Below are 13,280 nucleotides of genomic sequence, written 5' to 3' on the forward strand. Positions count from 1 at the left end.
TTCTCTCTCTCTTCTCCTTCTGGCACCCCTATAATACGGATGTTGGTGCATTTCACGTTGTCCCAGAGTTCTCTGAGACTCTCTTTATTTGTTTTCAATCTTTTTTCTCTTTTCTGTTCTGCATCCGTAATTTCCACTAATCTGTCCTCCACCTCATTTATTCGTTCTTCTGCCTCCTGTATTCTGCTGTTAGCTGCTTCTAGTGAATTTTTTATTTCAGTTATTGTATTTTGCATCTCTTCTTGTTGAAGTTTTATATCTTGTATCTCTTTGGTCAGTGTTTCCTGTAAGTTATCCATCTTTGCCTCCAGTTTATTTCCAATGTCTTGCATCATCTTCAGCATCAACAGTCTAAAGTCTTTTTCCTAGAGGCTGAGAATCTTCTCCTATACTTAGCTGTTTTTCTGGGGTTTTTCCTTTCTCTCTCATCTGAGTTATAGTTCTCTGTCTTTTCATTTTTATAGGTTTTTGGTGTGGTGACCTTCTTACAGATAATAGAGAGTTGTAGCCTCTCTTACTTCTGATGTCTGCCCCCCTGTGGCTAAAGTCAGTATGGGGGCTTGGTGTAGGCTTCCTGATGGGAGGGGCTGATGCCTGCCCACTGGTAGTAGGAGCCCATTCTAATTCCTCTGGTGGGTGGGGCTTAGTCTCTGGATGTGATTAGGGGCAGCTGTGTGCCTGAGGGGTCTTTAGGCAGCCTGTTTACTGAGTGGTGGGGCTGTGATCCCACCTGGGTTGTTGTTTGCCCTGGGGCTTCTCAGCAGCTGGCTGATGGGTGGGGCCAGATTTTCCCAAAATGGCCACCTCCGGAGAAAGGCACTGCTGCTGAATATTCCCGAGACCTTAGCTTTCAATTTCCTTCCCTCAGAACAAGCCACGTTCACCCTTGTTTTCCCAGGATGTCCTCCAAGAACTGCGGTCAGGTTTGACCCAGATTCCCTTGGAGACTTTGCTTTGCCCTGGGACTCAGTGCACCTGCAAGTCTGTGTGTGCTTTTAAGAATGGGGTCTCCGTTTCCCCCAGTCCCGTGGAGCTCTTGCATACAAGCCCCATTGGCCTTCTATGCCAGATGCTCTGGGGCTCTTTCTCCCTCTGCCAGATCCCCGCACATGAGGGTTTGATGTGTGGCTCAGAACTCTCACTCCTGTAGGTGAGTCTCTGTGAACCAGTTAGTTTCCAGTCTGTAGAGCTTCCCACCCAGGGGGTATGGGGTTGTTTATATTGCAAAATCACCTCTCCTACCTCTTGATGTGGCCTCCTCTTTTTCTTCTGGAGTAGGGCATCTTTTTTAAGGTTTCTGGTCCATTTTGGTGGAGATTGCTCAGCCTTTACTTGTGAATTTTGTTGTTTTTAGGAGAGAAGTTGAGCTCCAGTCCTTCTATTCCTAAATTGCTTAGTCTTTATTTGATTGATTGATTTCTTTGCCTATGCCCACAGCATGTAGAAGTTCCTGGGCCAAGGATCTAACCTGCATCACAGCAGTGACCTAAGCCACAGCAATGATGACGCTGGATCCTTAACTTGCTGAGCCACCAGGAATCTCTACTTAATCTTAATTTTTATCACATCATTAAAATGAATGCCTACTTCATTTTTTTTGTTTGTTTTGTTTCAGGCCGCACCTGCGGCTTATGGAAGTTCCCAGGCTAGGGGTTGAATCAGAGCTGTAGCTGCTGGCCTACAGCACAGCCACAGCAACACCAGATCCGACCCGCATCTGCGAGCTACACCACAGCTCATGTCAATGCTGGATCCTTAACCTAGTGAGTGAGGCCAGGGGTCGAACCCCGCATCTGCGAGCTACACCACAGCTCATGTCAATGCTGGATCCTTAACCTAGTGAGTGAGGCCAGGGGTCGAACCCTCATCCTCATGGATACTAGTTGGTTTCATTTCCACTGTGCCACAGTGGGAACTCCTAAATGCCTAGTTCATATTCTCTTCTTACATAATTTCAGAGGACTTTAAGATATTCTTAAATAGTGTGAGGCTACTTAAGTTATTCTTAAATAAGGCTTGGGAGGATCTACTGCCATGGCTTTCCGGTCAGAGCCATGCCTTCATAGGTAAGGCAGATAAGTATTTTTCATAAACGATAAGTAGTATCGTGAAAATTATGAAAGTCCTCAACCCCAGCCCACTGAGCAAGACCAAGGATCCACCCCTAGTTGGATTTGTTTCTGCTATACCACAACAGGAACTCCCTGAAGACCTTTTAAAATGATTATATTACTTATACTGATTCCCTTCCTAAATCTTTAAACTTTCTTCTTGTTTCCCCTGTCATCCCACCATGTGCTGTGTAATGTATAAGCAGAGATTAGAAGAGTTAAATGGGAGTTCCCGTCGTGGCGCAGTGGTTAACGAATCCGACTGGGAACCATGAGGTTGCGGGTTCAGTCCCTGCGCTTGCTCAGTGGGTTAAGGATCCGGTGTTGCCGTGAGCTGTGGTGTAAGTTGCAGACACGGCTCGGATCCCGCGTTGCTGTGGCTCTGGCGTAGGCCGGTGGCTACAGCTCCGATTCGACCCCTAGCCTGGGAACCTCCATATGCCGTGGGAGCGGCCCAAGAAATAGCAAAAAAAAAAAAAAAAAGAAGAGTTAAATGTTTCCCCTAAATCGTCTGCAAAGTTTCATTCTGACCATGGTTGGTCTGTGTATCAGCACATTGTTCATCTGTTTATATGTTCAACAAGTATCTATTGATCTCCTACTCCATCCCAAGTACTGTTCTAGATGCTGAAGACACTACAGGAAAAGCTAAATGGGTAGACGTTCCCACCTTCACTTGTTGCCTATATCTACTGATTTCATGGTTTTTCTTCCATGGAGTTGCCTATCAGAACATGTGGTTTATAACTCCATGCTAGCTTTGGAGATTAGTATTGATCTCCCTTGTGTCCAAAGGTAAAGAAAGTCATTCGTGGTTATTTATGTACAGATATATATTAGTCTGCTTGGGCAGCCGTAACAAAAGACCACGGACTGGGTGGCTTAAACCACAGAAATTTATTTCTCACAGTTCTGAGGGGTGGGAACGCCAAGATCACGGTGCTGCAAGGTGGGTTTTGTTCTGAGGCCTCTTCTTTTGATGGGTAGGTGGCTGCCATCTTGCTGTGTGCTCACATGCCCTCTTTGTGCATGCTCGGGTAGAAAGGAGAAAGTATAAGCTGTCTGGTGACTCTTCTTTAAAGGGCATTAATCCCATCAGACCAGGGCCTCCCCCTCATGTCCCCATCTTACCAAATTACCTCCCCAAAGCCCTGTCTCCAGATACCATCACTATGTAGGGGTTGGGGTTGAACATATGAATTTTGGGGTAACACAAACATTTAGTCCATAACGAGTATGGCTGAAAAGGTCAAAAGTTAGTTATCAAGATGCCTTTCCATAGATTGTGTATACAAAGAGAAAAATAAACAGTAGTTCTTGACCATAGGACTTGTGTATGGTCAAAGTTACTTCTAAGGCTCTGGAGAGACAAATTACACTCCCATTTCTTGGAGTGTTGCTTATTCTTCCTCCTTGGGAGATTTATTTGTTTAAGCAGTCATCTTTTTCAATAATAGTATATTTTCATGCTTCATACCATCTGTATATTTCTGCATTCTAATTACATCAAAATCACTTGAAACTTCTGTTCTCTAACAACCTTCCTGATCATCATTCAGAAGCTGAAGTAGCCCAGATCATCTTGGGGGATCCATGAGGAGAATGGCCCATTTGGCTACCTCCTCAGAGCACCTAAGAAAGTCATCCTAGATCCAGGTCTCCAGTGTTTCTCAAGTTGTAGCCTTTTGGTCACAGATCTTTTCTGAGTCATCGATGACTCTCATCTCAATATTTCCCCCCTCGAGTTCTAAAACATCCCACTGCCCAGCTTTTTCATCTGTGACATAATAGACTGCTCCTTGTTTTTCTATCTTATGTTTCACTTTTTCTAAATCTCCTTCCCCAGTGCTGAAAATAATATAGTTACTTTGAAATAAGTACATTTACTCTAACATTGGGGTTATTTTCAGATTTTTATCCCCATGTCTTTCAAAATATTAGATATACTCTAAAACCAAGATTAGAAATAAGTACTACCTGAGAAAGGCATGTGGACAACTTCCTTCCTTCCTTCCTTTCCCTTTCCTTCCTCTTCGTCCCTCCCTTCTTTCCTTCCTCTCTCTCTTTCTGTCTCCCTCTACCTATAGTGTTTTCCTCCTATTCTTTTTTCTCTTCCTTTCTTTGAGTGTTCTAGCTTTCATCAGTTTCCCAGGGTTTCAGGCTAAGGGATCAATTGCAGAAAATGGGCTTTGGGTTTGAGCTTATGATATATATTAGGAAACATGATGATGTTGAGGGACTGACTTGAGGGAAATGAAGAAGATGATGACAACTTTTTTTGGTTTTGTTTTTCCTTCTCCTTAGCGTTCCCGTCCACTCTCTGCCAGTGACGCGGAAATGAAAAACCTTGTGGGCTCAGGACGAGAGAAAGTGCCTGGGAAGTTAGGAGGGTCTGTGCTTGGTCTGTCAATGGAGGAGGTAAAGATAACTCCATTTCAGGCCTCTGTGGTTAACCTGGGGATCCATGACAATTTATGAGTGATTCATAACATTCACAACAATTCATGTCTTACATTGAAAAAAGAAAGATTCCAGGGAGAGCAATGGTTTCTTTAAAAAAAGCATTTTGCTAACATGACATTGTAAATCAAGTATACAATTAAAAAAATAATAAATTAAAAGAAATTAAAAACAGTATCTTAAATGGAATTAATTTCTTTTTATTTTTAAAGCTTTTTTTTTTTAATTTTTTTGTCTTTTCAGGGCCGCACCTGTGGAATATGGAGGTTCCCAGGCTAGGGGTCTAATTGGAGCTATGGCCACTGGCATATGCCACGGCCACAGCAACACCATATCTGAGCCACATCTGCAACCTACACCACAGCTCACGGCAATGCCGGATCCTTAACCCACTGAGTGAGGCCAGGGATCCAACCCCCATCCTCATGGTTCCTAGTCAGATTCGTTTCCGCTGCGCCATGACAGGAACTCCTGGAATTAATTTCTTTTTTCATGTTTTTTTTATATTTGCGAGTCGTAACTCTTCCTCTGTCCAATAACCACATGAATTACACTTTTCAAAATAGGTACTCATTTTATTTTATCTTCTCTTCCTCCACATAGATCAAAGTTTTACGGAGGGTGAAGGAGGAGAATGATCGGAGAGGTGGATTTATTCGCATATTCCCTACATCAGAGACTTGGGAAATATATGGGTGAGGTGACTACCTTTTTTTTTTTTTTTTGAAATCTGTGCTTCAGTTCCAGAGAATTGGAATTATTGTGACACAGTATCATCATTGCTGTCCAAATGGTGCCTTTCTTACTTTGTTTGTTTATAACAGTGTGAATATTACCCTACCCAAGAACCAGGGCATTAATGGTAATTTAATCTACCTTTTATGAACATTGATGTACAAGTCTCTCTGTGTGTATCATTCCTTCCCTTTCTAAGCCCACGCCTCCTCTTTTTTTTTTTTTTTTTAAGGGCCGCACCTGCGGCATATGGAGGTTCCCAGGCTAGGGTCGAATCAGAGCTGTAGCTGCCAGCCTACACCACAGCCACGGCAACGTCAGATACAAGACAAGTCTGGATCACGGCAATGCCGGATCCTTAACCCACTGAGTGAGGCCAGGGATTGAACCCAAAACCTCATGGTTACTAATCAGATTCGTTTCTGCTGAGCCAGGACGGGGATTCCCCCACCCTTCTACCCAACCCTGCCTTCTCCTTAATTAGCTCCCTAACCCAGGGTTAGACACTGTCCTAAATTTTGTGGTTATCATTACCTTGGTTTGAAAAAAATTGTTTCATCATCTATATGTGTACCTGAACAATATATTGTTTATTTTTAGTCATTGTTGAAATCAAGTTTACGTGCAGTAAAATGCATCTGTTTTAAGTTTGTTGATGAATTTTGACAAATTCAGATATCAGTTTAATCACCACAATCAAGATATAGAACATTCCACCACCTCCAGGGTCCTCTCATTCCCCTTGACAGTCAGCCTCCCTCATTACCTTGAGCCTAAAACATCTGCTGATTTGCTTTGTATCACTATAGCTTTTCTAGAATTTTATATAAATGGAATCATACAATATATATTCTTTGATTATACCAGGATTTTTTTTGTTTGGCATTAAGTTTTTGAGAATTATCCATGTTGTGTGAAACAGTAGTCATGCATTCCTTGTTGTTGTTATGGACTATTTCATTGCATGATTATAGGATAATTTGCTCAGCCATTCACCTGGGTGAAAGAAACATTGGATTGTGTCCAGTTTGGTGCAGTTATGAAGAAAGCTGCTATTATGAACCTTTATGTAGAAGTCTCTGTGGATATAATAAATACCTAGGAATGCAATAGAAGGGTCATATGATAAGGGATAAGAAATAAATTTGGAGTTCTGTGGCACATCGGGTTAAGGATTTGGCATTGTCACTGCAGCACTTGGGGGTGCTGCTGTGGCATGGGTTCAGTCCCTGGCCCAGGATCTTCTATATGCTGCAGACATGGCCAAAAAAAGAAAGAGAGAAAATCATTTTACATTTTAACAATAATGTATGAGAGTTCCATTTGCTTCCCATCCTGTCAAGACTTGGTATCGTCAGGCTTTTTAATTTAAGGCATTCTAGTGGGTGTATAGTGTTTCTCTGTAGTTTTAATTTGAATTTCTCTGATGAATAATGATATTGAGCATTCACTTGTTATTATTGACCTTTTGCAGATTTTTTTTCCATTTTAAATTTAAGGTTTTTGTCTTCTTATCATGATGTTGTAAGTTCTTTTCCAGATATTATATTACCAATATTTTCTCCAGGTCTATGGCTAGCTTTTTCATTTTTCATAACAGTGGCTTTCAAAGGACATAATTTTAAATTTTAATGAAGTTTAATTGACCAATTTTTTTTAAATTTATGCATTTTTTATTTTCTACCTAAGAAATCTTTGCCAATCCCAACTTTACAAAGCTCTTTCTGTTGTGTTTTCTTCTTGAAGTTTTATAATTTTGTCTTTTATATTTAGGCCTCCAATATGTATTGATTTTTTGGTGTGTGTGGTAGGAGGTAAAGGTTGAGGTTCATTTCCCCCCATATGGATGTCCATTTGTTCCAGCACCATTTGTTGAAATTACCTTATTGAATTTAACTTGGCATCTACATTGAAAATTAATTGAAATATGTGTGTGTGTGTGTGTGTGTGTGTGTGTGTGTGTGTGTCTATTTCTAAACTTTACTCAGTTTCATGGATCTGTGTCTTTATAGCTTTATACTAAGTCTTGAGATTAGGTAGTGTGAGTCTTCCAACTTTGTTCTTTTTCAGAAGTTTTTGACTAATTGGTGTTCTTTGTATTTCCAAATAAATTTTAGAATATTTTTGTCAATTTCTATGCAGAAGTCTGCTGACTTTTGATTGGCATTGTATTGAATGTATAGACTAATTTTGGGAGAGTGGATATTTTAACAATATTGAATTTTCCAATTTTTGAACATGATATATCTCTCCATTTATTTAGGTCTTCTTTGATTTCTCTTAGCAATGTTTTATAGTTTTCATTATAAAGATCTTGAACATGTTCAACTTATCACTTAGTATTTCATTCTTTTGGATGATATTGTAAATGTTTTAATAATAGCTTTATTGAGTTATAATTGACATACAGGAAGCTGTGCATATCTAAAGTATACAATTTGATAAATGTTAATGTATTTATACATTCATGAAACTACCACCACAATCAACACAGTAAACATATACATCAGTCCCCAGAATTTCTTTGCTCTCCCTTATGATTCCTCTGCTGCCTCTTCCTTCCCTGCCTATTCCTGTCTCTAGGCAGCTAGCTACTGATCTGTTTTCTGTCAGTAAAGAGGAATGTGCATTTCCTAGAATTTCAAAAATAAAATTCTATAGATTGTTCTTTTATTTGCTGGTCTTTTTTGCCTGGCAAGATTATTCTTAGATTCATGCATGTTATGGCATGTAGCAGTGGTTTTATTTCTTTTTACTGTCAAGTAGTGTTCTCTTGTTTGCATTTATCAGGATTTGTTTATTCTTTCATCTGTTAATTAACATTTAGGTTGTTTCTAGTTTTTGGTTATGGCAAGGAAGGACTCTCTGAACATCTATGTACAAATCTTTGTATGGATATGTGCTTTCTTTTCTCTTGGGTAAATACCTATTCATGAAATGATTAGATCATATCATTGTATATGTATAACTTTTTAAGAAACTGCCGTTTTGTTTTACCATTTTACATTCTTATCATAAGTGTGTAAGAGTTCCAGTTCCTTCACATCCTCACCGACAGCTGTATGGTCAGTTTAATTTAATTTAATTTAATAGGTATTTCCCTAATGACTAATGTTGAGCATCTCTTCATGTGCTTATTTGCTGTTTGGTGATCAAATATTTTGCTCATTTTTTAAATGATGCTTCCCCCCACTTAAATTGAGTTGTGGGAGTTCTTTATATTTTCTGGGTATAATTTCTTTATCAGATGTACGTTTTGCAAAGAATTTTTTTTCTCCCAGTATGTTACTTGTCTTTTTATCCTTTAAATAGTGTCTTTTGAAGAGCAGTAGTTTTAAATTTTAAGTCCAGTTTGTCCTTTTTTTCATTTTTCTTTCCGTGCTTTAGTATCTAAAATAATCTTTGCACATTCCAAATTTTCTGCTATTTTTTTAATAGAAATGTTGGAGTTTTAAGTTTTACATTTAAATCTGATCCATTTTGAGTTAAATTTTTTTTTTTTTTTTTTGTCTTTCTTGCCATTTCTTGGGCTGCTCCCGCGGCATGTGGAGGTTCCCAGGCTAGGAGTCGAATCAGAGCTGTAGCCACCGGCCTACGCCAGAGCCACAGCCACGCGGGATCCGAGCCGCTTCTGCGGCCTACAGCTCACGGCAACACCGGATCCTTAACCCGCTGAGCAAGGCCAGGGATCGAACCCACAACCTCATGGTTCCTAGTCGGATTCGTTAACCACTGCGCCACCACGGGAACTCCATTTTGAGTTAATTTTTGTATATGGTACCAGATATGGATCAAAGCTCTTTTTTACCATTTGGGTATCCAGTAGTTTTAGCACCATTTTTGGGAAAGACTATCCTTTCTCCGTTGAATTGTCTTTTTACTTTTGTGGAAAATCGCTGTGTGGGTCTATTCATTTACTGTTTGTTCTTTTCCATTGATCTTTTTGTCTTTGTGCCATACAGTACCACACTGTCTTGATTACTGTAGCTTTATAAAAAATCTTGTTCTAACTTCGTTCTTTTTCCAGGTTGCTTTGGCTATTCTAGCTCATTTGTATTTCCATTTGGATTTTAGAATTAGTTTGTCAGTTTCTACAGAAAAGCTTGCTTGGGATTTTGATTGGGATTGTATTGACTCTCTAGGTCATTTTGAAGAGAATTGACAACAATACTGAGTCTTTGAACCCATTGTCCATTTATTTAGGTCATCTTTAATTTCTCTCAACAGTGTTTTGTGATGTTCAGGATACAGACCTCTTACATTTTTTTTTTTTTGGTCAGGTTTATTCCTAAGTATTTAGTATGTTTTGATGCTTTTATAAATGATTTTATCTTAATTTCAGTTTCTGATTGTTTGTTGCTGGTGTATAGAAATGCCATTGATTTTCCATTATGTCCTGCAATTTCACGTATCAGTCACTGAAGGTTTTTGGGGAATCCATTGACTCTTCTATCTAGTTGAAGAGGTTGTCTGTGAATAAAGACAGTTTGCCTTCTTTCTTTCCAACCTGGATGCGTTCTATTTCTTTATTCTTGTTTGATTCCATTGGTAAGTACCTGCAGCCTAATGTTGAATAGGCCCAATGAGAGCAGACATCCCAGTCTGGTTCCTGTTCTTAAGGTAAACATTCAGTCTTTTATCATTAAGCATCATATTATCTTTAGGTTTTTCATAGATGGCCATTATCAGATTGAGGGAGTTCCCTTCTATTCCTCCTTTGCTACAAGTTTTTATCAGAAATAGGTATTGAATTTTATCAATTGATTTTTCTTCATCCCTTGACATAATCATAAGGTTTTTTTTTTTCTTTTGTTAATATAGTGAATTACATTGTTGAATGTTAAACTCAATATTGAATTCCTGACATAAACCTCATTTGTTCATGATAAATAATCCATTTTTATATATCATTGATTTGATATGCTGAAATTTTATTTAGATTTTTACATCTGTGTTCATAAGAGATCCTGATCTATCGTTTTCATATAATGTCTTTGGTTTTAGTGTGAGGATAATGCTGGGCCTCATAGAATGGGGTGGAAAGTATTCTCACCTCTTCAATTTTGTAGAAAAGTTTATGGTAGAATTCATTAGTTAATGGTAGAATTCACTAGTGAAGCCGTCTGGACCAGGGGTTCAAGTTCATTTTCTTAACAGATGTAGGGCTATTCAGGTTATCTATTTCTACTAATGAGCTTTGGTAGTTGGTGTCTTTTAAGACTTCGTCCATTTAATATATGTTGTATTTATAAGCATAGAATTGTTCATGATATTCACTTATCCTTTTAATATCTGTAGAATCTGTAGTGATATTACTTCTCTCATTTCTGATATTGGCGATTTGTTTGTTCTTTTTATCCTATTCAGGCTGTCTAGAGATTTATCCATTTTATTGAATTTCTAAGACCCATTTTTTGGTTTCATTGTTTTTGTTTTGTTTTGTTTTTTCTATTCTTATACATGGGCTTCCACTCTAGTATTTATTTCCTTTAACTTACTGTGAGCTTTGTTAGCTCTCTCTTTTTTTCCCCCTAGTTTCTTTAAGTAGGCGCTGATAGCATTGATTTAAGACTTACCTTCTTTTCTGTGTAAGTGTTTAAGTGCTATAAATTTCCTACTAAGTGCTGCTTTTTCAGCTTCCCGTAAATTTTGATTGTTGTATTTTTGGTATTATTCTATCTTTGTTCCATAGGTTATTTAGAAGGGTGTTATTTAGTTTTCAGATATTTGGGGGTTTTTCTAGAGATCTTTCTGATAATGGTTTCAATTTACTTTGTACTCAGAGAACATACTTTGTATAAGCTTAATTTTTTAAAAGATACTGAGGCTTGCTTTATGGTTCAGAATATGATTTATTGGACTTCCCATGTGGCTCACAACAGAATATGACTTATCCTGGTAAATGTAACATGTATATTGAAAAGAATACATATTCTGCTATTTTTAGGTAGAGTGTTCTATAAATAAATGTCCATTAGGTCTAGAGGATTGACAGTTTTGTTTAGACATTCTCTATTTTTACAATTTTTTTCAATTATTGAGAGTCAGGTGTTGAAATCTCCCATCGTAATTTTGATTTTGTCAGTTTCTCCTTTGGTTTTGTCAGTTTTTCATGGGTTTTGGAACTCTGTTATTAGGTACATCTGTGTTAGATTTGTTATGTCTTCTTTATAAACTGTCTTTTTTATTGCTATGAAATGCCCCTGTTTATCCTGGATAATGTTTCTTGTCCACAGGTCTGTTTATCTGCTATAATATATCCCCTCTAGGTTTCTTTCTTTTTTTTTTTTCTTCAAAGTTTAAGATGTATGGTATAATGATTTGACTTACATACATCATGAAATGATTATCACAGTAAGTTTAGTGCACATCCATCAACTCATATAGATACAAAGTTAAATAAATAGAAAAAATTTTTTGAGTGTGATGATATCTCTTGGGGTTTACTTTCTTAACTTTCATATATAACATACAGAAGTATCAATTCTATTTATCATGTTGTACATTATATCCCTAATACTTAATCTTGTAACTGGAAGTTTGTACTTTTTGACTGCCTTCATCCAGTTCCTCCTCCCCTCACCCCTACAGCTCATTCCAGCTTTATGACTAGTGTTTGCCTGGTGTATCTTTTTTCTTTTTTAATCTATCTGTATCTTTATAGTTAAAGTAGATTCTTTAAAAGAAGGAAGTTCTGCCATTTGCAGCAACATGGATGAACCTGGAGGGATAGTGCTAAGTGAAATAAACCAGACAGAGAAAGACAAACATTGTATCATCTCACTCCTATGTGGAATCTTAAAAAAAAAAAAAAAAAAAGGAGAACTCATAGAAACAGTAGAATAGTGGTTGCCACTATTCTAGTGTAGGGGAAATGGAAATGAAAGATGTCAAGGTCAAAGGGTACAAACTTTCAGTTACAAGATGAATAAATTCTGGGAAGCTCATGTACAGCATGGTGATATGGTTGGCTTTAGATCTGCCACATTACTATTTGCTTTCTATTTATCTAATGTGTTCTTTGTCCTCTTTTTCTTTTCTCCTGCCTTCTTTGGATTAATTCATTTCTCCTGCCTCTTTGTTTTGCTTTTTTAAAGTGTGGTAGCTCTAGAATAACCATATTCATCTTTTACTTGCTGTAGTGTACCTTAAAATAGTATAATTTAGGAATTTTATAACCAGTATACTTCCACTTCCCCATCTGTCCTTCATGCTATCATTGTCATATAGGTTATGAATTTCATAGTATATTTTATTTTTACTTTGAGCAGTTTTAAGACATTTAAATAGGAGGAAAAGTCTCATAATTACACATATATTACCATTTCCACTGTTCTTCCTTTTTTATTGATCTAGGTTTTTAACTGGCATCATTGTCTTCCACCTGAAGAGTTTCTTTTAGGATTTATTGTAGTGCAGTCAATTCCCTATTGTTTGTTTGAAAAAGTCTTTCTTATACTTTCATTTTTGAAAGATTTTTTTCCACTGGTAATAGAGTTCAAGGTTGCCACTTCTGCCTGACACTTTCAAAATGCTATTGTGTTCTCTTGGCTTACCTTTTTCTGTTGAGACGCATGCAGTGATTCTTATCTTTTTCTTCGTGCATAACATCTCTTTCTCTCAGCCTACTTTTTTTTTTTTTTCCCCTATTTTTAGGGCTGCACCTGCAGCATATGCAAGTTCCCAGGCTAGGGGCTGAATTGGAGCTGCAGCTGTTGACATGTGACACAGCCACAACCACAGCAACTCGGGATCAGAGCAGCATCTATGACCTACACCACAGCCCACGACAATGCCAGATCCTTAACCCACTGGGTGAGGCCAGGAATTGAACCCTGCATCCTCATGGGTACTAGTCAGGTTCGTAACCCACTGAGCCAGAACAGGAACTCCTTTTTTGGCCTACTTTTAAGATTATTTCTTTATGACTAGTTTTTAACAGTGTAGTTGTGATGTGCTTTGGTGTCATTTTCT

At 38.0% G+C, this 13,280-nt stretch overlaps 1 protein-coding gene across 50 annotated transcripts in view; it reads left to right on the forward strand.

The window, feature by feature from the left end:
• The window catches only part of TTLL5 (tubulin tyrosine ligase like 5), a 309,203-nt gene that overhangs the window by 80,449 nt on the left and 215,474 nt on the right, over window positions 1-13,280 (forward strand). For 41 of the 50 annotated variants that reach the window (XM_084969817.1, XM_084969822.1, XM_084969819.1 and 38 more), the window contains 2 exons: window positions 4,416-4,529; window positions 5,175-5,266. In XM_084969817.1, the coding sequence (XP_084825943.1) occupies window positions 4,416-4,529; window positions 5,175-5,266 (206 nt within the window). Of the gene's footprint in view, window positions 1-4,415; window positions 4,530-5,174; window positions 5,272-13,280 lie in introns of all 50 variants that reach the window. The other 9 variants (XR_014811162.1, XR_014811164.1, XR_014811165.1 and 6 more) reach the window with 1 other exon arrangement.

The sequence above is a fragment of the Sus scrofa genome, chromosome 7, assembly GCF_054392235.1.
Source record: "Sus scrofa isolate SSC_HxYL_T2T_F1_AM1 chromosome 7, Sscrofa_HxYL_maternal_Yorkshire_Landrace_v2.0, whole genome shotgun sequence".
Lineage (NCBI taxonomy): Eukaryota > Metazoa > Chordata > Mammalia > Artiodactyla > Suidae > Sus > Sus scrofa.